General features: G+C 41.5%; 1 protein-coding gene across 1 annotated transcript in view; it reads left to right on the top strand.

The window, feature by feature from the left end:
* pde1ca (phosphodiesterase 1C, calmodulin-dependent a) overlaps positions 1-22,586 on the top strand; it is a 42,101-nt gene extending 19,515 nt beyond the window's left edge. The window contains exons 11-17 of the mRNA XM_026180899.1: positions 9,001-9,102; positions 9,503-9,623; positions 11,069-11,150; positions 13,775-13,895; positions 18,543-18,703; positions 21,718-22,017; positions 22,402-22,586. Coding sequence (XP_026036684.1) covers positions 9,001-9,102; positions 9,503-9,623; positions 11,069-11,150; positions 13,775-13,895; positions 18,543-18,703; positions 21,718-22,017; positions 22,402-22,562 — 1,048 coding nt within the window. The 3' untranslated portion in view covers positions 22,563-22,586. The remainder of the gene's footprint in view (positions 1-9,000; positions 9,103-9,502; positions 9,624-11,068; positions 11,151-13,774; positions 13,896-18,542; positions 18,704-21,717; positions 22,018-22,401) is intronic.
* The last annotated feature ends 1,733 nt before the right edge of the window (positions 22,587-24,319 follow it).

Below are 24,319 nucleotides of genomic sequence, written 5' to 3'. Positions count from 1 at the left end.
GCGCTATGTGCATCACGTTAGCAAAGGTAGGAGAGCCAAGCACGAAAGACGGCACCGCAGGAAACAATTTTTCGGTGAAAGAAAATGAGGACAGAATAAATGTCCCGGTAAGTAATATTAAGTTTGTTGAGTTTAGTAAACTTCGGTGAAATTAGAATACCAAAGAAAAAATAACAGTTAAAGAATTATTGCAGCCATCGAATATATCAGACAGTATGCTACTGAGGGGAGCTAAGATAAGAGTTATGAGTTATAAGATATAATCTAAGTCGTAACATTGCTGTATGGAGCTGCAGATTTGGTTGCAGGTTAACATAGCAGGACTGGCCATCGGGCATACCGGGCATGTGCCCGGTGACTTATTTATTTATTTATTTTGTAATGGCATGAACAATGAGAGGTGGTGGATTGGCCAGATGCAGGTCGATGTGTAAAAATAACTCAGTTGTTTGGTGGTGGCTATGGCGGTGCTTCCACAGAGGCCAGCAGGTGGATGAGGGAAGGGGAGGCAGGAGGAGAGCCCCGAGGCAGCCGCCAGTCCGAGTGTCAGGTGAACTGAACTTCAGGTAAGAAGTTATGATCTGCAGTCTATCTGGGTCAGATATAAACCAAGTTTAGGTGTAGTTTATTTTCGTTGTGCTGACTATTTACCCTCAGTTGCAATAACTCGTACTGCGTTCTAGCCAGCTTGACGGAGTTTTTATACAACTGGGTGGGTGCTATGATGTTACTGATAGTGAACTTTATTTTATTCATAAGGTTAGTTAGTAGAGTTGCCAACGGCTCCTTAAAAAAATGGGATGGTCCCTCATTCAGAGAAAATATTACATACAATATTTCGTATTGAGCTGAGAAGAGACGCAGTTTGTCCCGGACTTTCGCTATAATGAAAAAAAGACACAAAGCTGGAGTTATTCTGTCGTTATGCTGCACAGCTGCCTCTTCTTCTCTCGTTCTCTCTCCCTGCCTCTCCTGTTGCTACTTCAATCATGAAACTGATCAATGATCAGCTGATCGGCTTTTCTCTCTTGTTTATTTATCGCCCACTTTGCGCCAGAAAGAGGAAACTAGCAGATGTCGCGCTAAACAACAGCAGCACGTTTAAGCTTGATCAGCTGTTGTTAGAATTTATTTAATATTAATTTCTAGTATCAGCTGATGTTTGCTGGAGCCACAGCTGTAAAACTGCAGGTCATGATGTCGGCTTGGATATGTGGTGAGAGGGAAACATGAAGATGAAACCAGGAGATGTCCTTACTGAATCATCAGAGCTGAACAGGTGATGGAGAAACAGGTTTACCTTTTAGGTGACATGAATGAGTTGAAGGGAAGTTATGAACTGTTTCTTGGAGACAAATAACACCAGGATCCTTTTTTATGTACAGTGGGGCAAAAAAGTATTTAGTCAGCCACCGATTGTGCAAGTTCCCCCACTTAAAATGATGACAGAGGTCAGTAATTTGCACCAGAGGTACACTTCAACTGTGAGAGACAGAATGTGAAAAAAAAATCCATGAATTCACATGGTAGGATTTGTAAAGAATTTATTCGTAAATTAGGGTGGAAAATAAGTATTTGGTCACCTCAAACAAGGAAAATCTCTGGCTCTCACAGACCTGTAACGTCTTCTGTAAGAAGCTTTTCTGTCCCCCACTCGTTACCTGTATGAATGGCACCTGTTTGAACTCATCATCTGTATAAAAGACACCTGTCCACAGCCTCAAACAGTCAGACTCCAAACTCCGCCATGGCCAAGACCAAAGAGCTTTCGAAGGACACCAGGAAAAGTATTGTAGACCTGCACCAGACTGGGAAGAGTGAATCTACAATAGGCAAGCAGCTTGGTGTGAAAAAATCAACTGTGGGAGCAATCATCAGAAAATGGAAGACATACAAGACCACTGATAATCTCCCTCGATCTGGGGCTCCACGCAAGATCTCATCCCGTGGGGTCAAAATGATCATGAGAACGGTGAGCAAAGATCCCAGAACCACACGGGGGGACCTGGTGAATGACCTGCAGAGAGCTGGGACCAAAGTAACAAAGGTCACCATCAGTAACACACTACAACGGCAGGGAATCAAATCCCGCAGTGCCAGACGTGTTCCGCTGCTGAAGCCAGTGCATGTCCAGGCCCGTCTGAAGTTTGCCAGAGAGCACATGGATGATACAGCAGAGGATTGGGAGAATGTCATGTGGTCAGATGAAACCAAAGTAGAACTTTTTGGTATAAACTCAACTCGTCGTGTTTGGAGGAAGAAGAATACTGAGTTGCATCCCAAGAACACCATACCTACTGTGAAGCATGGGGGTGGAAACATCATGCTATGGGGCTGTTTTTCTGCCAAGGGGACAGGACGACTGATCCGTGTTAAGGACAGAATGAATGGGGCCATGTATCGTGAGATTTTGAGCCAAAACCTCCTTCCATCAGTGAGAACTTTGAAGATGAAACGAGGCTGGGTCTTCCAACATGACAATGATCCAAAACACACCGCCCGGGCAACAAAGGAGTGGCTCCGTAAGAAGCATTTGAAAGTCCTGGAGTGGCCTAGCCAGTCTCCAGACCTCAACCCCATAGAAAATCTGTGGCGGGAGTTGAAAGTCCGTGTTGCTCGGCGACAGCCCCAAAACATCACTGCTCTCGAGAAGATCTGCATGGAGGAATGGGCCAAAATACCAGCTACTGTGTGTGCAAACCTGGTAAAGACCTATAGTAAACGTTTGACCTCTGTTATTGCCAACAAAGGTTATGTTGCAAAGTATTGAGTTGTATTTTTGTTATTGACCAAATACTTATTTTCCACCCTAATTCACGAATAAATCCTTTACAAATCCTACCATGTGAATTCATGGATTTTTTCTTCACATTCTGTCTCTCACAGTTGAAGTGTACCTCTGGTGCAAATTACTGACCTCTGTCATCATTTTAGGTGGGGGAACTTGCACAATCGGTGGCTGACTAAATACTTTTTTGCCCCACTGTAGCTGACAGCTGGTAACTGTGCAGGGGTGGATCTAGGAAAGTTTTGCCAGGGGGCCAGGTAGGGCATTAACAGGGAGAGGGGGGCACAAAGAAATACTTTTCTTTCTTACTCTCATTTAAAATATCTAGCTTTTATTAAATAATTATCTAAATCTTACAACCAAAGTTTTTATCTGATGTAAAATGTATAGAAATCATACATATACCAACAAGACAGTGTACATCACTGTCACAACAGCATTTGTTTTCATTCAAAGTCTTTATGGCTTTAATACCTGGTGGGCCGGTCTCTAGTCAAAATGCCCTGCAGGTTAATACTGGCAGTGTCACCATGCCAGCTGACTGTATTTCATCATCAGCCAGTGTTGTTCTTGATCAATATTACCAAAGTTTACCATAAGGCAGCATAGCAAGTATTTACTTGCTTTCAGGTTTTATTCAAATGTTAGTCTTTTCAGTTGTTTCCCCACTTTTTTCCTGTTTCAAAATCACCAGTTTGTGAGAAGATTATCTTCTTTTTTTAAATAGGCAGATAAAATTTTACATTGGCATTGGCTAATTTGTCAATTGTTTGTTACAAATGTTTGTATTTTAATATTCAAAACTGTTTTTGCCCAAAACATATGTGCACCATATGTCAGTAAAAATACTATGCAAATATTGCTGTCCTTGAATGCTGAGTAAACACTGACTGATTGTATCTCTTGTACTTTATCAACGCAGTATCTAAAAACTTTGCACCATAGTGGTTAAAATCTCATTCTAATAAGAGTTAAAAGCGCATTCGGTTATTAGGTTTATAGGGTTATTGAATTATGGTTAATGGTTGGTAGAATTTTTTTTAAACATTATCTGCCAATTACATCTGCCACCCTTCTCCAAATCTGTGCCCCTACCTGGCCCCCCCAACAAAAATTTTCTAGACACGCCACTGTTTTCACCTGTAAAGCAGGACTGCGGTAGGCGGAGGTTTACCCTGGTGCAGGTGTGCCACGGTCAGTTGAAGAATCCGCGAGTTTCTCTGTGAATTTCGCATTACGTCGTTGCGCACTCGGTGCTTGCTTGGAAGTTTAGGGGTTTTTTTCGCTGTAAAAAGAAGTTTTCTTCCCACACACGATGGACGCTAATGTTTTTGTCACTTTTTATGGAATCAAACTCAGAGTAAGGTCAGTACTTCCACGCTTTAAACGCTGCACGCTCACACTCTCTCCCACAATCGATATGTGATCCACTGTTGATCTGCACACAGCTGTTGTCACTAACGGCGCACTCGCTTACGTCACTGTCATGAGACATTCTCGCAAAAAAATCACGGTTTTAGTAATGCAGTAACGCAAAAACGGTAATCTAATTACCGTTTTTGCAATAGTAATCCCTTACTTTACTCGTTACTTGAAAAAAGTAATCAGATTACGCGTTACTGCCCATCTCTGGTATTGAACAACAGAAAAAATAGGCTTTCTTGTCCGAGGTCATTTAAGTGAAAAAAGAAAAGAAAAAGACAGCAGCCGACAGCGCTGTAAACAACGGTAGACTGGTGGGTAATAAGCGAATGAATAATACAGAAAACAGAGATTGGAGACGGGAAACTTTTCTTGAAGTATAGAGAGAGATAGAGAGAGAGCTAGCTGTGCATGAAGTGTGATTTTAATAGTCGTGGAAGCAAAACAGCAAAATTCATGACGACATTGATCAAATGTGAAGCGCAGTTTGCCGCTTCTTTTGCTGCTGGCTTGGTGAATTTTGGTTGGAGAGAGACAAAACCTGCAGCTCAGAATCAGCGCAAAAAGACGTAAACACAGCGCGGACCGGACGCATCAGAATCGCTAAGCTCCGATAGCGTGTCCGTCTACGGGCCGTCGGGTGAGAAAGCCGAGAAAGACAAAGTTGATTCTGATGCGTCGGTCCTCTGTGTTTACGTCTTTGTGTGGAATCCGTGTACCTGCTCTCATTTGCTGTTTGGTTGTTGTTGAAATGGTTTTGTGAGCTTTAATCTGAGAATCTGGCGTTTCTGGCCAAACACAGTTATATTTAAAAGTCGATTCAGGATTTAATGAATTGATATCGCTTTATTCAAGCTACTCACCTCCCACTTCCACCTGCACTTTCAACTGGACCACGGCCAATCAGAGAGGTCCCGCCCCTTACTATCTCTGATTGGTTTAGTCCACGATAGGGGCATAATGTGTGTCTGTTGTTGACCACAGGGAAGGTTGCAGATTTTTTTTTTTTTTTTTTTTTTGCTACCCGAACATTTGGTCGCACAGGTGCAACCAAATTTTTTTTTTTAGTCGCACCACTGAAAAATTTGGTCGCATTTGCGACCAAATTGGTCGCACTCTAGAGCCCTGCCTGTTGTTCCAGGTGGGATATGGTGGTGTGGAGCGTTGTAGCAATAGCATCTTCAGTTGATCTATTATGTCAGCTGAAGTAGGTCGAGTGCAGGTGGCAGGCAGGACATGATGTGGCGTCAGACCAGTTTCTCGAAATTCTTCATTACAACGAGTGTTAGAGCAACTGGTCGGTAGTCGTTGAGGCTGTTAATGTTGGTCTGTTTAGGCAGTGGGACGATTGTGGACTACTTTAGGCTTGGCAGGATTGAAGCATTGAAGATCTTAGTGAAGACTTAGGCCAGCATATTCCTGCACCATTAGGCTTGGGCTGCTCCTGCCTTCCAATGTTTGCATTGATGTAGATGCATACATAAGCATAAACCCTCTCCTCTGTTCTTACTGGAGTGGCTGTTTCTGTCGTGATGGTGGACAGTGCAGCATGCTAACTCAGTAGCTGAGTCTGGTATTGATTGCTGTAGCCAAGTGTCTGTGAGTAATACAATGCTACTGTCCCGTACACAGTTGTTGACTGGAGCCCGTGTTCTCAGTTCATTGATTCTGTTGATTATGGACTTAATGGAGAGGAAAATGCTCAGAAGCAGTGGCTTTCTTTAGCCTTGCTAGTGGGCCCACCCTGCAGCCTCGCCTTTGCCTCCCGTGTTTACACTTCCTCTGCTGGCCACTGGGAAGAACCAACCATTGACACTGTGGAGTTCTTATTATATCCTCTGGAATGCTGTGGAAGTGATGATAGTCCCACTTGATGTTCCTGGCACAGTGTAATCCCAAACTCAGAAGGCCCTAACGACCTTGCCAGACATACAGTAGTAAAAAGCCACATACACCCGCACATATACATGTATAAAATATAGAAAACAAAGCATCAAACATGAAGAACAGTAAGCCGCTGCATCTATGCATGCTGTCATCTTAACAGTACTTTCCATTCATATTTATCTATAAAGTGTCCCTGCAGTTGCCCAACTTCCCAAGAGGAATGGCTGAAATCACAGCATCCTCTTTTTCGCCTTCTCTTGGCGAAGGCGGTCGCACTTTTCTCCTCTCCTCCCCTCCCTTAGCTTCGCTGCTTAGCCTCTTATGTCCTTGTCTAGTCACGTGTTTTTTTTGTACTACTTTTCCCTGGAACACTCTCTCACAGTCTGTTCTCTAAAACCTAAAAGAGGAATTATGGATTGGATCAACTGGTCCCTGAATGCAATTGACACCCCTTTCTCAACGAGAAGTTTCAGCTTGGGTGAGCCTGAGTGCTGAAGATATCTACCTATTCGGAACTATGGTAACAGGGTTCTTGCTGATCGGAGCTGGCTTGGCCCTGGCTTATCGAAGAATTAAGGAAGCGGAACCGGCTGTTCAAACCCCCACAAGGCTGCCCGCTGGGATTGAGACGATGGGAGAGGCGTGAGTTTCTCAAAATGGGCTCATTGAGTACAGCACGGATAAGATCTTGGAAAGGCTACGGCTGCTGTGAATACTCAGAATAACATCTCTGAGAGCAGACTGGATTACATCTTGGAAGGGCTCGCTCGGAATAACATCTCTGAGCGCAAATTGGATGACATCTTGGGAAGGCTCACTGTGGTCGTGAGTTTTCAGAATCGGCTCTTTGAGCACAAGAATGACAACATCACAGAGCGCAAATTTGATACCCATATGGAAAAGAAATAGTAAAAACATATATGATTTACTCATGAAAGTGGGCACTTTCATGAGTAAATCATATATAAATCATATAAGGCTTACATGATTTACTCATGAAAGTGGGCACTTTCTCATTACTTTCATATATTTTTTAGTAAGTATACAAAACATACAAGTTTCATTGTATAATTTTTCAAGGGATCTTATATGTGTTTTCACTCTTGTATGCTTTTCATACAAGTTTCATACAAGACAGATAAAAACTTTATAAGATTTATATATATCTTTTCCATATGGGTAACATCATGGCGAAGCTCGCGGCTCTCCAACGGGAGATTGAGAGACCAGTGTTGGACTGTTAGAACTGCTTTGAAATTCATATTAGCTGTTCGCACTAAAGTAAAAAGCACCATCACTTATGCGGATACCCCTTTGGCGCCAGCTGCGGTTGCAAGGCTGGAGCCGAACAAAAACACCCTGATAACGACTGTGTTTAGTCTGTTCCTTCCCATTCCATGCAAGGCCACCTGGGTTGGCTGGTAGACTGTTTACTTAGCCTAGCAGGGCGAAGGACGCTGTCTCAGCTGAACTCTGGACACGCACACACATACATATACACTGATATGCACACACTCATCCCCCCTCCCTTTCCAAACGCCTTCGTTGCTTGTTCCCTCCTGGGAACACGGCAGGTCTGAGCCCGCGCTGGAATGGTAGCGCTGGGCAGGATGGCTGCTGTGTTTGCTTCGGATTACTCCTCACCCCCCACCCGACCCTGTGGCTTTTCACGTGCTCCATAATGTCGTGCTGTGGACATTTATGTGCTTTTTTGTGCAGAGGAGTTTTTTCGTTTCCTGTTCTCATGCTGTCCTCCCAGGAGCCCAGCATGAGCAGAGGTCTCTTTTTTTCCCATTGTAGTGTATATTTCAGTGTGTTTTTTTTTCTGTAACGCTACCGATCTCCGACCTGTATCCCCATGTGATGTCTGTGTTGTGTGTGTAAGGTCGGGGGGCATCTCTGAATCGAGGAGGCGGCCTAACAGTACATCTTTAGCCATCTTACAGTGCTGTGATTCCAGCCCTTCCCCAACTCTCTGTCAATGCACTCATGGCCATTGATCACTTTGATCAATGATCAATAGGCTTTGATCAGTCGTTGTAGGTGGTCATGAGAATTTGCAATGATTAACGAATTGACCTCACAGTCCATTGTTCATTCAGTGGGCTGGTTTCAGTTACTGTGCAAATGTATTGTTTATAAGAATGAAAACTCTACGTCCAAAGGAAAAAAATCAACTTTTTGGGATTTACTTAACTGTATGATTGAACATGCATCAAGACATAAAATAAGGTGATATCTTAAAAATAATAATTAATATGTATTTCTATTTGTATTATTTTTCTGTTATTTTACCAATTTTGGTAATATAGCATACACCATTTGTAGATTACTAGTAGATGTTATATACTCTTGAAAAAATCATTCATATCATTTCCCCACCAAACTTCTATAATTTCACAACATACCTGTTAGTTAACAAACCCACATAAAATTACAGAAACTTTACTTCTTTTAGTAGCATTTTGGGGTCATTTTACGCTCAATGCACCAAATGTGCATTTGAATGTGTATTTAGTGCACAAAATTAGAATTCAACAGTTTTATCTTTTAAATAAACAAGGTAAATATATATGAAATTATGTTAAACTTGCAACTGTATTTTTGCACTCTTTTTCTGTGTAAAAAGTTTATTTAAAAATGTAAAACATGTTTATTTACAGGTACAGGTTTTTTATTTTATTTTTTATTACTCATGTTAATTTACAGACTTTGACAGTTTTTTTTTTTTAAATAATCGTGTTGATATTTCACATATTTAAAAATAACAGGAAAATACTGTATCATTTATGAAAAATTCTGTTAAATGACAGATTTCAGATTCAGTTCCTGAATCCTAATCCTTTCAGATTGCTATTATTTCTAATTCTGGAATATTTTACTTTCTACATTTATTTTTTCAGAGAACTGCGAGCCTTAGTAGTGGATATGGTATTGGCCACTGACATGTCCTGCCACTTTCAGCAGATCAAAGCCATGAAAAGCCTCCTGCAGCAGTCTGAGGCGTGAGTAATGGCTTCCAAACTCTTATTATAATCAGCAGTAAAGTATGAAAGACTGGGATAAAGATATTTTTGTTAAATACTGTCAGCAACGTTAATGTGTAGCTATCATATTTGATGGATGCTTGCTGAAAATCAGGAAAATTCTGATCTTATTTACAGAGTCTCTATATCCAAAAGCCAATGGCCAATCTTTAGCTTTACTTTCAATAATTCTTTTTTCCCTTGGAAAAGATGAAACTGATTTAGCAATCATGGTTTCTCTCTAGATCTTACTCTCGGAAGTTTCATTGCACTCAAAAAGTACACTCATATTTACCCAATTTTAATGTACTTTTCTTTGGGAGCTGAACAGCTGCTGTTTGTTTACACCCACCAGTGACTAACCACTCTTTATTCACAGGATTGACAAACCAAAGGCTTTATCATTGCTGCTGCACACTGCTGACATCAGCCATCCTGCCAAATGCTGGGACCTCCATCATCGCTGGACAACATCCCTGCTTGAGGAGTTCTTCAGACAGGTAGTCACCTGAAAAATTAGCACCTACCTCCTAGTCCCTCCATTGACACTTTATTGTGTAAAGGAAGTGGGAGCCATACTATAATGATGATAACCTTTTATCGGACACATAAAACAAACAAACCAATATATACATATACACAGCTAGCTGGATATACTTGTACACACACATGCTCAAACAAAATTTCTGTGACATGAAATAACCACTCAATCATTAAGTCAAAAATGGAACAGAAGTATGCACAGACTTATTTACACCTTGCCCATCTACTGAAGTAAGGACCCTAGAAGTTTTCATATGCTGCCAAAAAAGAAACAAACAAATAAAAAAAACCTTGAGCTTTGTTTTGCTGTAATCTGCATCTGCAATTACAGTACAGTCACAGACAGGAAAACAATTACTGTTTAGGACTGACTGCAAAAATAGGAATATTAATCTACTGCAGTTCTTTAATTAAACTTAAACACTTCACATGTGCAAGTTGTATTACAGCTGAATACGGTATTTCAGAAAGGTATGAGTAATGTTATTGCAACTTAATTATTGGACCACAGTAGTTTACCATGCAGATAACATTACTCTTCAACAGCCAACTAGACATAGGGTGAAAAAATTATGCTTTGACATAACAAAATAGAAACATTTCTTGCCAGGTACAAACATTTTGTTTAGTCTCCTATTGTGGTGGAGTCTGTTTCCCATTTCAGTCGATGTGGTTTTCAGAGGAGGCTTGCATTCCGTCTCAGTTCATAGTGTCTAATAAAAGGCATAAAATAAAAGAACTTTTATTTTATAAAAGTTTTTAAGTCACTTCATTACTTTTCTAATTCAATAGAATTAAAAACAGTGTTTCAGGGAAATTGCATTGGTTAGTTGTACACATAATAACTCTTACATATACACATGCAGATATACACTCATCCCCCCCTCCCCTTCCAAACGCCTTCGATGCTTATTCCCTCCTGATGCAGATGGTGGATCAAAGGGGACCAGCGCATATTCTGCAGGCCCGGATGCGCTGTCTACACTGGCTGTCTCTCACCTTTTACCTTTCCCTGTTGCTTGTCATGCGTTTCAGTGGTGTATTAAGATTTTTTCATGTGCTATGCGCGGAGGAGGGTTTTTTTCTGTTCTCAAACTGATCTCCCAGTAGGAGCTCAGTCTGGAGTGAGTTCTTTTTTCTCCTTGTCCTTCCTGATGTTGTGCATTTTTCCATTGTTCGGTTCCGGGTCGCTGCTCGTGCGGCTGACCGGCCAGCTAAAGTAACAGCTGTCTAGCCTGACCTGTCTCCCCAATGTGATGTTTGTGTATTGTATGTACGGTCGGCAAGGTCAGTCTCTCTTAATTGCCCCTTGGGGATAAATAAAGTCTTCCGAATTTGAATTACAGTGTACATTATTGAGGCCAACTGTCTTTGTAAACATAGCGGTGTCATTTGTTTTCAGGGAGATAGGGAAGCAGAGCTGGGTCTACCTTTCTCCCCTCTTTGTGACCGCAAATCCACCATGGTGGCCCAGTCCCAAATAGGTAAAGTTCTTAAATACAGTTAATGCTTCTTTCTAAATGATTAGCATATTTTGGATACATTTTAAGTTTTGTCAAGCAGCAGTCAGTGACCAATAACAGCCAAGTGAATATAATAATATTTTTTCAAGTTCATTTTTGGAAGAATTGCAGTGCCTACAGATAAATGTGGAATCTGAATATCATGAAACAAAAATACTAGTAAGTCAAAAGAGTTAATATTCAATTCAGTTTCAGTTTTCAATTAAATTGTATTTATACAGTGCCGTATGCAGTATACAGTTATTTATACAGTCTAAGACTGTCTAAGACTGTATAAATGTGATGAAATGTATAAAGTTATGTTTATGTGTGTCAGTCCAGTTTGTGAGTGTTCAAGAGTCTGGGAGAAGAAACTGTTTCACAGTTTGGAGGTAAGAGAGGCTCCAATGAGCTTCTCAGCTGTTCAGCTAAAATATACCATTTATAAAGCTCTCACCGTTTTTTGGACAGCCAGCAATTTACCACCTGCTGCAGCTTCCTCTTATCCTCCACAGTATAACAGTTGAACCAGAGTGTGCAGCAGTAGGTCAGAAGGCTCTCAATGGTGGATTGGTAGTAGTTAATTAGCAGTCTCATGGACAATGTTCCCTCTAATTGTTCATGTATCTGAGCAAACACACAAACTCCCTGAGCGGTCCCTTGGACCACTATGAGCAACATTAGACTTGTGCACTGTGGTCACGCCAGCATCGAATCCATCCAAGTTACATGGTTTATTAAAATAATCAAATTACAGCATTTACATTTATGCTAGATTACTTTTAATGAAGTACTTTAGCCCACTTATGAAAATTTTAAAAAGTCTTCTTCATGACCTGTGTAGTATGTTAACACTATTGGTAAAATTAACTTGAACTCCAATTTTGAAAACACAATTTTCTTTTTTTTTTTTATAAAGCTCTGACTTGTATTATGAGTAAACGTCGCAAATCTCTCACATCTCAAAACACCGCCATAACTCCTAAAACTTCCCCCCCTTCCTAAACAACTAAATGCCATGTTGCCATATCATTTTTTGATTGGTCGACAGTGTTGGTCACGTTACTTGAAAAAAGCTCATACTCTCTCCCGCACTCGATATATTATCCATTGTTGCCACAGCTGTTGCCACGAACGTTGCACTCGCTTACGTCATTGTCATGAGACACTCTCGCAAAAAAATCACAGTTTAAGTAACGCAGTAACGCAGCGTGCTTACGGGAAAGTAACCGTAATCGAATTACCTTTTTTGCAATAGTAATCCCTTACTTTAATTGGATTACAGAGATTACAGTCAACCAACAGAGATGGGCAGTATCTCTGTTGGTTGACATGGTACATTTTCCACTAATAGGAAAGGGTGTGGGGTTTTTTGGTTTTGTTTTTGCTCATAGGCGGAGAGCGCTTTTGAGCGCTTTCCTTATAAAACGCTGTTTTTACCGTTTCTTCCCGCATTAAATATAAACTATATATAAATTCCCGCAGTAAATATAAACTATGTAAATATAAAATATATAAGTAAATAAAGTAAATATAGTATTCAGAAAAAAACAGACATTGCAGATATTTTTTTATCATAACTCTGTTTTTACGTGGCCGATCAACACAATTTATAAACTGGTAAAAAGTCCACATGTTTTCCGTCAATTGTTCCGTCTGTCCTACTCACATCTCCAATGGTTGTACACGTTATCATTAACGTGGCTTCACTCCACATCAGCCACAACGCTTTGCTAGCTAAAACGCCAGTGTCGGCACATAAGGACGCTGTCATAGCCTGTCAACTATATTGATTTGCTGCGTATATATGAATGTGAATCGCATCATTGGCTGGAGCAGCCAGTCGCTGGTCACTTACTGACTTCCACTGCAAAACAGAATGAATTGTTAATGTATTTATTTTAATTTTAATTCAGGTTAGATTTTTATTTTTGTGCACAACGCAGATTTTCTGTGCGCAGAGACCGTGCGAGCAGTGAGCACAGATTGCACAGGCGCGCAGTTTAGAGGGAACATTGGTTATAAGATAAGATAAGATAAGATAACCTTTATTAGTCCCACACGTGGGAAATTTGTGGTGCATTTATTTTAGACATGTCACATATGAGGCAAGCCAAGACCTCAAATCAAGTGTTGCATGGGCCAGTTCGCTAGGTTTGTGACCTTGAGATCGTGGCTTGTAATCAGAAGGTTGCCGGTTCGTGAATGTGAATAAATGGGTGAATGGCTGAATGTAGTGTAAAGCACTTTGTGGTACTTAGGGACTTTACACTAGGGACTAAGTAAAGCGATATACAAATACAGGCCATTTACCATTTAAAGTTTGCATTACAGGTTGTAATTATACATGATCAATTTGTCGTTCTCTTAGGGGCTGCTAATAATTGGTACTTGATCAGGAATTCTTGTCCCTAACTTCATAGGTTTGAAAATGTGATGAATCTATGATTCTGCTTCCTCCTTCCATGTGATTATTCATATGATGAAACTAACTATAAATGTCAATTTTTGTGTGTAATATAGAAGGCTCTAATAAACATTTGTTTCTTGAATTAAGTGGGAGAATTTAAAAAAACTGTGCCAATTATGAATGTCTGTTTTTGTAGGATTCATTGATTTCATTGTGGAGCCAACATTCACTGTGTTGACAGAAATGATCGAAAATATTGTGACACCACTCATCGAGGAGACCTCTCGCTCTGAATTGCCTGTCTTCAGACAGTACAGGTGATCCACACAAAATTCTCACTTTCAGTGCAGTCTCATTATTTGTTAATGTGTGTGAATCTGTCTCAGTTGCTGTGTGTACTCTATATAAAAACCAGTACAACTACTCTGAACTAAAAGTATTGTCGGGCTATAGGCCAGAGAAAAATGAAGAGTAATACATATTTATAAGGCACCTGTGCTACCGGACTTGTCTTCATCCAGAATCCCCTAAAGTAGACATTAGTGTGAAATGCCATTGTGGGGGTTGATGCCAATTCAAGTATAGGCATCAACCCCCACAATACCACAATGCCCACAAAGCCTCTTTTTGAAATGCAAGAGCAAAAAGTAGAACTGGTTAACTTAAAATACAGTTCTACCACCTAAAAACATTTCTGTTTAGCTTTTACATTAGAATTAGAATTAGAATTAGAATTCAACTTTTTTTGTCATTGCACATGCACAGGTACAGGGCAACGAAATGCAGTTTGCATCCATCCAGAAGTGCTTTAGTGATATAGATATATTACAATATATATTAGCAATAATATAGATATGTGAGTATATTACAGAAATGGGTCTATTATGGTATGTTATAATGTACACGGTATGAAGTATGTTGTGAATATTCTATAACTATAAGTATGTACAGGCTGTAGTGAGTACAAGCTATGTACAGGATATGAACAGGATATAAATATGAAAAACTATACAGAATATGAAATAAATAACTTTACAGGAATCTGAGATATACAGCTATACAGAAATGGGAACTATGCAAGTTGTAAACAGTTGTAGGGTTAAAAATTATCGTATGTACAGAATGATTATTTACACAGAGCTATACAGTAGTGCAGTTAAGATAAGTGAGGGTGTAGATAGTTTCTACAGAGGCTATATAAAGTGCTAGTGGTTGTGAGTGGTGGTTCAGTCCATGTTATTATTGTGTGTTTGAGGGTACAGTTGTCCATTGTGGGTGTGTGTATGTTCAGTCCATGAGTTTAATGTGGGTCAGATGTCAGGAGGCAGAGTTCGGGAGTCTGACAGCTGTGGGGAAGAAGCTGTTCCGGTACCTGGTGGTCTTAGTCCGGAGGCTCCTGTGACGCCTCCCAGAGGGCAGGAGGGTGAAGAGTCCATGTGATGGGTGACTGGGGTCTTTGATGATTTTCCCAGCCCTTTTCAGACACCACTTCCTGTAGATGTCTTTTATGGCAGGAAGTGGTGCTCCGGCGATGCGCTGGGCAGTTTTCACGACCCTCTGCAACGCCTTCCGGTCCGAGGCAGAGCAGTTCCCGTACCAGACTGTTATACAGTTGGTCAGGATGCTCTCGATGGTGCAATGATAGAAGTTCACCAGGATGTCTGAGGACAGGTGGTTCTTCCTCAGAGTCCTCAAGAAGAAGAGGCGCTGGTAAGCCTTCTTGACCAGCTTGGAGCAGTTGGTCGTCCAGGTGAGATCCTCGGAGATGTGGACTCCCAGGAACTTGAAGCTGCTCACACGCTCAACAGCCGTCCCCTTAATGTGGATGGGTGGATGTGGGTCAGCATTCCTCCTGTAGTCCACGATGAGCTCCTTGGTCTTCTCGGTGTTAAGCAGCAGGTTGTTTGTGTCGCACCACTCAGCCAGACAATCCACCTCCTCCCTGTAGGCGGCTTCATCGTTGTCACTGATGAGGCCAATCACCGTGGTGTCATCTGCAAACTTAATGATGGTGCTGGAACCATCAGCAGGTCTGCAGTCGTGGGTGAAAAGGGAGTAGAGGAAAGGGCTCATCACACAGCCTTGTGGTACACCGATGTTCATCGTGATTGTAGATGAACAGTGGTTATCCAGCTGGACATGTTGGGGGCGGTTGGTCAGGAAGTCCAGTAACCATTTGCAGATGAGGGAACTGATGCCCAGGTCTGTCAGTTTCCTGATGAGTTGTGAGGGGTGGATTGTATTGAATGCTGAACTGAAGTCTATAAACAGCATTCTGGCGTAGGTGTTGTTGTTGTCCAGGTGTGAGAGGACAGAGTGCAGTGCGATGGAGACTGCATCCTCTGTGCTCCTGTTCTGGCGGTATACGAATTGGTGGGGGTCCAGGGTGGGGGGGAGACAGGATTTGAAGTGTGCTAGGACCAGCTGCTCTAAGCACTTAGTGATGATGGGGGTGAGTGCTACTGGGCGGTAATCATTGAGGCAAGATGGGTTGGAGTTTTTGGGTATCGGGACGATGGAGGTGGATTTGAAGCAGGCCGGTACCACAGCGTGGGCCAAGGACAGATTGAATATGTCTGTGAGCACTCCTGCAAGCTCCCCAGAACACGCTCTGAGAACACGCCATCAGGGCCTGCAGCCTTGTGGACATTGATCCTGCTCAGCACCGCTCCTACATCGGTGGGGGAGAGAGTCAGAGGTTGGTGGTCTGGCGTCATGTCTGCTTTGGTTGTGGTTGTGGGGTTCCCTCGCTCAAAACGAGCATAAAAGTTGTTGAGCTCGTTGAGGAAGGAGACATCAGAGGATGCGGGGGAGGGTTTGGTGGTCCTGTAGTCTGTAATGGTCTGGAGTCCTTGCCACATGCGTCGGGGGTTGGAGTTGGAGAAGTGTTCCTCTACCTTCTTTTTGTAATGGTGTTTGGCTTTTTTGATGCCCTTCTTTAGATTAGCCCTGGCTGTGCTGTAGGCGTGTGCATCTCCTGACCTAAAAGCGGTGTTGCAGGCCTTCAGGAGGAGACGAACATCCCGGTTCATCCAAGGCTTCTGGTTGGGGTACATGGTGATCCGTTTCTGGGTGGTGACACTGTCTGTGGTTTCGGAGATGTAATCCAGTACAGATGAGGCGTACTGGTCCAGGTCTGTGTGGGTGAACATATTCCAGTCTGTGTTTTTAAATCTGTCCCCTCTGGCCACACTTTAATTGTCCTCACAGCAGGTTTCACACGTTGGATGAGTGGTGAATACCGAGGTGTGAGGAACAGGGAGAGATGGTCCGATTAGGTCAATAAACATTTTTTTTAATTGAGAACATTTGTCTCTCAATGTTGTATTAACAAAGAGACTGATTAATATATAGTACCATTTGACTCTGAGCACTTAAAGTGCTTAATACAACTTGCCTTATTCACTTCTTCTATGCTTGCTATCTAATGTTCACACTCCGATGGATGCGTTGGATATTGGATGCGTTGGATGCACAAGGATATTTGCAAACTCCAGAACCCAGGGACTGAACCAACAACCTTCCAAGTAGTAGAGCACCTACTCTACCTCCTAAGCTACAGCCACCCCTGTAGCGCTTGGGGCTCTTACATGTAATCTTTTTCAATATAATAGCTTTTAACTCAAAAGTACAGTTTTTAAATTTAATGTTGCTGAAACAACAAAGTAATAAAAAAATAAATCTATCTGATCGAGAAATCACTCTTCTTTGGAAAAAGAGAGTTTATTACAGAGAAATGGCTCTTTCCAAAATAAAAGATATACTATATGCTTCTTCTGGGCTATATTCTCAGCAGCATATTAAACATATCAGGCCCCCATAAGGAGAATCATGTGCTAACAGCTGTCTAAATGACTCGGGTAAAGTTTGTAGCATGCGTGCTTGTTGTTTTTGTCTGCTTCCACTTGTCTTTGCACTAGGATGATATTGGCGTAAATGTGCAGTCATATTCGTTGTGTTCCCACTAGTGCTGTCAGCGTTAATCTCGTTGAAATGACATCAACGCCACAACACGGCAAATCTCCGTTAACGAGCTACCGCGGATCGCCCCGTGCGTGGGGCTGGACGGCGTCAACACGTGCGAGCAAACTGTGCTAACGTACTAGTTCCCACCAATTGAGCATTGCGTGGCACATCCAACATACTGTTTTACTTTTGTTCATGACGCGCTTACCCTTAGGGTCATGCGTCACATGAAGACCAAAATAGTTCCAAACGCCAGATCTGATTGAGGGTGGGGGAGGTTCAATTTGGCATGTTGCAACGAGCTTAGCTTCTGTCTCGCTAGCTTGTGCTGCGCTCAGTGGATCTGCGCTCGACAGTGCAGCCTAGGCGGATAAGTCGAACGCAGATCCACTGAGCTCTCAACACAGACAGCATCGTCAGAAGGAAAGTTGATAAAATAAATTAAAAATGTTGTATTGTTTGATACATACGCGTACCGAACCGAAAGCACTGTATCGAACGGTTCAATATCGATACGAGTGTCGTTGCACCCCTAATATATATCTATATCGCTCCATATATATCTAGATAGATAGAGTTACAGTTAAATTTACCGTTTACTAAAATGCATTACTTATTATTTTTTGTCTATGTAGGCAAGACAGTTGGCGTCGTAAGCCACCTGTTCAAAGATGGTCATTCACAGTGGACATAGAGGGCTTCTTTCACTCCGCTTTAAAACCTACTGTCTTCTCGGTCTAAAATGTGAACATTGGCATCCTCAAAAGACTGACCTTTTTCCTTTAAACGGGACAAGACTTGGCTGTCCATCTGAATCTCCAATGAGAGATGAAATGTTTTCGAGGAAACTTAAAGAAGTCCAGACGCTTTTCTTTTCAAGCTCCCTAGACTCCGTCCTTTAAGTTTACTGTTGGCTAATTTTTACCATTAACTGCAGTAACTAACAACTACTCACTATGTTTAACTATATTTAACATTATACTTGTGTCCTGTCATAGTTTCAACAGTACTGGAAGTGACGGAAAGCAGTCCAGCATGAAGAGTACACACTCAGAAGGCAGCTGCTCTCTGACCACAGTGGACTTCAAAGGTTTCAGGGGTACATGGAATCAAAAAATTCATCAAAACAGGGAGACATGGAGGGACCAAGCAGGAAAAGGTAGCTGGAACACAATATAACTGACCTTTAGAATACACTTCCATTTTTGCCTTGAAATCCAGATTTTCTAATTCAAATTTATGAACTGCAGGTTAGGCTGTCTTCTTCCCACCGTCCAAGCACAGGATGTTCAATGTACTGTCATTCATAGGGTTTTAGACACTGTGGTTTTAATTAGAAGAGGCTGTGTGTGAACATTAATGTTATATACCTTGTGCATTTAATTCAGGAGAATGATTTTTCCTCCACTTCAAAAGCATGCACAATGCAGAGCAGCTACTTTTAACTTTACTCCCGAAAAGGTTGATGATCTTGTTAATAGTGTTATATGCTCACTGCATACAAGCTTGGATATTGGGGCTCCTCTTAAAAGGAAGGTAACAAACCAGAGATGCTTGACTCCCTATAGCTCAAAAATATGGACCTTAAAAGAGATGATTCATAAGCTAGAGAGGAAATTGTGTTGCACTCTTTGTTTGGCCTGTAAAAATACTTTTCCAGGCTAGGACATCTTACTATTTGTCTCATATTGAGGAAAACAGGAACAACCCCTGTTTTTTTGGCAGCAATTTAGACAGTCAGTTAACTCTGTTGAGCCAAATACTCCTTGAACTTTAATTCAGTTTTATTTATATAGAACCAAATTCCAACAAGTGCCACCTCAAGACACTTTATGTTGTAGGATAAAAACCCTACAATATTCGGGAGAAAAACACAACAATCTGATGAGTCCACTTGGCAACAGTGGGAAAACCTCTAGCAGCCTGAACCTTACAGCCTAACTAGAGAGAATTTAGGTCACCTGATTCAGCTTTATCAAAAAGGACGGTTTTAAGCCGAATTTCCCATTCTAATTTTAAATCCTGCAGTTTCAGAGCAAAGACCTCTGTCAAGTTGATATGGGACTATGGGGTCTTTAAGAGAAAAAGGGGCCTGTTTATTCAAGGCCCTGTATGTGAGGAGATGGATTTTAAATTTGATTCTGGATTATAGGGAGCATATAAAGAGAAGTCAATTTGGTACAAATATTCTCTTTTGAATCCCTGTCAGACAAGATGTCTATAATTTAAGAGATTATATCCAAATGCAAGAAAGAGGTCATATGCACATTGAAGGTAACAATTACAGTGTGGAGCTAAACAGAGACTACACGAGAGCTCTCACTTCTCACTCCAACTTTATTTTTGACCTGACAACAACTGACTACACTGTGCCACAAAACTCAGCAACACACTTCCTGTACAATGGGTGGAGCCCTCCAGAGCGCGGCCTTGAGTTAATGGTGAAACCGCTCGCACATCCCGTTGGCTTGCGGGTGGTAAGCCGTGGTTTGACGGCCTGACAGCCTAGGCCGTCACAATCAAAAGGTGTGTGAAATCTTGTGACTGCGGCAAAGGGCCAACAAGATCAAAATGCCTACCAGGGACACAGAAGGGTTCGAGGGGCTCCTGTGTGTGTGTCTATCGATCTTTGCATGTTGGCATGGAGCACACGCCGCTGTCCAGTCCTTCACCGATTTGCGAATGAACGTGGCACTCACCAGCTTAAACGAGGCCCGGACGCCTGGAGGAGAGAGGGCATGTATTGAGTTGAAAACACAACGACACCATGAAAGGGGATCCACTGGGTGTGAGCAGCCGGTGGAAACGTCACAAAGCAGGTGAGGAACTCCCTCCCATATGGACCTGCCCTCCAGCACGAGGCCCTTTCTCCAGCTTTTCGGCTCGCTCCACGTTGGAGAGGGCGTAGCGCCGAAGAAGGATCTCTTTAAGGGTGGGTGGGTCCCAGAGGAGGGTCATCGCACGATGGTTGAGCGAGCCCACCACATGGTGATACTTTGTATCGTCAGTCAAGATGCCGCAAAGGGCAAACTGAGCCTCCACTTGCACGAACCACGACGGGGGATCATGGAGCCAAAAGTCCGGTAGCTTCAGCGCCACAGCAAGCACAGCTGCAGCAGGAGGCGAAGGGCCAGCGGTTGCTGATGCATCCAGAGTGGAGCGGGCATCATCTTCATCTCGTAAGATGTTCAAGTCAGGGGTCACCAATGTGGAGGTAAACACAGACGAGAGCTCTCACTTTAATCCAACTCCAACTTTATTCTTGTCCTAACAACAACTAACTACATCGTGTCACAAAACTCAGCAACACAATTTCTGTATCTGATTTCTGATTCAAATAAACAACCACTGAGGGAGTAAGTGTTTAGTTAGCTGGTCTGCATTGTGTACATGATATTAAAGGAAGCTAACAGTGGAGAAATTCCATCCTTATTTTTTGCTACAGGAAAGACTGCTACTGTAATGAAATGTATTCCCCACTGTTATATAATCAATTATTGTAAATATTATTAAGAAACAATCACACAAAAAGATTTTCACTTAATACAGTATATAGTTAAATCTTTATTTTCTATGCTGTATATCAGAATAAGGTCTGGAGTTCGTGATGAGTGGTGGGTTCGCATTTTGAAACAAGCTAAATGATTATAACAATAGAATCATTAAATCCAAGGTTAGGGCTGTTGTTTTTAGCATCTAGATGGATGTTAAAATCACTTACAATAATTTTTTATTTTTTAGAACAGAGCAATAAATCGGCAAATTGTCTGAGAAATCAGATAGAAACCGAGTACGAGGTGGACAATGAGTAGCAACTGAATTTAGCTGTTGTTGAAGTGTATTCTGTTTTCACAGCGATCCCAATTGATCTTTCTAAATTAACATAAATAATATATTTCTCTAAACCATAAATATGTCTTCTAGATCCATTCCTACAGGAATGTTCAAATAGGTTTTGCTACTACTAAAAATTAGATGCAGATTATTGTGTAGGTACATAGTGAATGTAGGATCTACTGTTGTTGTGATTTGGCACTATATAAAAAATGAATTGAATTGAAAAAGGTAAGTGAAGATGAAATGCTTATTGGATTGTAATGAAATTGAACGGAATATCTGTCAGTGTCAAGCCGTCTGAATTAAATGAAACACAATTTTGTTTGGGTATATCAGTTGTAGACCTGGAGGTAAAGGTCACCGAGATGGCAGAGGAACATAGCCAAGAAGACAAAGAGACAAACGGTGGAAAAGACACAAGCACAACTGTTGACGGAGCCAACATGGGACAGGGGAAAATGAAAAAAGAATCTGCGGGACAAGAGGTGCAGAACAGGAGACAGCAAGAAGAAAGAAAGACTAAAGATGAAAGAAACAATAATCAGGCTCAGTCTTCAAGCATTCTGCTGAAATCAGTCCCTGATGCCATAAAGAAGTCACCTGATGGACACATGAAGAAGCAGCAATCCCAGAATGGTACACACCTCTGAGTTTTATTGTTATTTTTTTTATATTGAAAGCACCTAATTAAACTGATAAGAATAGATACAACTTTACCTTTAATTCACAAAATACATTCTATATGTATTTATAGTATATATTTTACACCATATTACATCTACATTAAAATTTAATGTTAATGATATTATGTTAGTCTGATTAGGGTTAATCTCACAAAGTTTCTATAATTAAAAATAATATGAATAATAGTAACATCCGGGTAAAGGTCTATTAAGATTGAAGTTCTGTTTTTCAAGAGTGATCTGGCTAAGAGGCCATTTAACAATTAGTTTAACATACAGTTGTTACACATAAGTGCACACAAATGCCTTGAGTATGAATTATATTTTGCCTCCACAGACCCTCAAACTGTTTTCCCTCTGATTCATTATTGCAAAACACCCACCTATTGCGCCAGCTCCTACAGACTCATCAGGGCAAAAGTCATAGAAATATGGCCTATTGATGCCAGGACAAAAGCCAGGAGACTGCAACGCTTCTACTTGCATCGACGGAAATAACTTTGTAAGTTTGAAGTGTATAATAATGGCATATTGTGTGATGTACTCCTTCATCACTCTGCTTCAGTTTTTCCTTTGTGAATAAACTCAGAATTCCTTTCTCAGTACAAATATAATTACTTGCACTTAGTTTCCTTATTTGTATTATTGTAGGGTCTTTGCCTTATATTAAATGAATTTTATTATTATTATTATTATTATTATTATTGTTAAGAACTTAAGTTATTAAGATCCAATGAAAAAACAATTATGCTGCAATTTACACCATGGATACTATGTTTTTGTTTTTGTTGCTAATAAATTTCCCTATACCACATCCCATAGCTTGTGAACTTTCCTTTTTGCTAAAGCATATAGTTAGGGCTGGACCAAGTGACCCTGAATCCTCCCTTAGTTATGCTGCAATAGACGTAGGCTGCCGGGGGATTCCCATGATGCATTGAGTTTATCCTTTCCAGTCACCCTTCTAACTCACTATGTGTTAATAGATCTCCCTGCATTGAATCATATCTGTTATTAACCTCTGTCTCTCTTCCACAGCATGTCTTTATCCTGTCTTCCTTCTTTTACCCCAACCGGTCGCAGCAGATGGCCCCGCCCCTCCCTGAGCCTGGTTCTGCCGGAGGTTTCTTCCTGTTAAAAGGGAGTTTTTCCTTCCCACTGTCACCAAAGTGCTTGCTCATAGGGGGTCATATGATTGTTGGGTTTTTCTCTGTATCTATGAAGCGCCTTGAGGCGACTTCTGCTGTGATTTGGCGCTATATAAATAAAATTGAATTGAATTGAATTGAATTTCATCTGAGGTCAATATCAAAATGTTGTTACCAAATGGAGAGCTTGAACAGGGGGAAGGAAGTGGTGTTTTGCGAGACTGCCTGACATAATTTTGGATGGATTTCTATGACAGCTGCACATTGGGAGTTGAGGTGAAAGTCCCATTCATCCGGCATGACTTTCAGTGTGAAGAATGGCAGGCTATAGCTAGAGTGTTTGTTGTAGGGTGGAAACAAGCTGGTTACTTCCCAGTGAAGCTTGCAATACCCTTTCTGGAGGAGATATTGTACGGCTTGACAACCAGTAGTTTAAAAGATTCCTTTCTTTTGTGCGTCTCACAAGAAGAGCGATCTGTTCTCCTGAAGGCTTTGGATGACTTCAATTCAGTGGATACAGATGAATTGCTGGAAGTACTTGATGCACATGAGTGCAAGCAGGTTCCTACCAAGGACACACTGCTCCCTGTTTTGGCACAGATAGGACACAAAGTACTTATTCAGGCCCCAATGTTTGTAATCAAGTGCTGGCGTCCCGTTGTGGGTTCTGTAGCTGGTTTACTCCCACCAGAAGGACTGCATCATTTCATTGCAGAAAAAAAAACAACTGTAAAAACAGTGAAGGAGCTTCTAATCTTTCCAGAGGAGATGACCGCTACCCAGTCAACAGTTTCTCGTTACCTGAAAAGGTACATTGGAGAAATTGATTTCAATTATCTTCAGATTTTCCTGCGGTTCTGTACAGGATCCAATCTGTTGGCTAAAGCCATACTAATTGAGTTCATAGAAACTACAGATTTCCTCCACAGACCACAATCCCACACATGTGGATGTGTACTAAAGCTGCCCCTTGGTTATCACAGCTATCCAGACTTTCGCAGTGAATTTAACAGCATTCTCACAAGTTCTATGTGGGTGATGGATGTGGTGTAGGTCAGTGTTACCCAACCATGGTCCTCAAGGCACTCTGCCCTACACGTTTTAGGT

Source organism: Astatotilapia calliptera, chromosome 9, assembly GCF_900246225.1.
Source record: "Astatotilapia calliptera chromosome 9, fAstCal1.2, whole genome shotgun sequence".
Lineage (NCBI taxonomy): Eukaryota > Metazoa > Chordata > Actinopteri > Cichliformes > Cichlidae > Astatotilapia > Astatotilapia calliptera.
The sequence above is the reverse complement of the archived record's forward strand: the minus strand, read 5'-3'. Positions and strand labels throughout refer to the sequence as shown.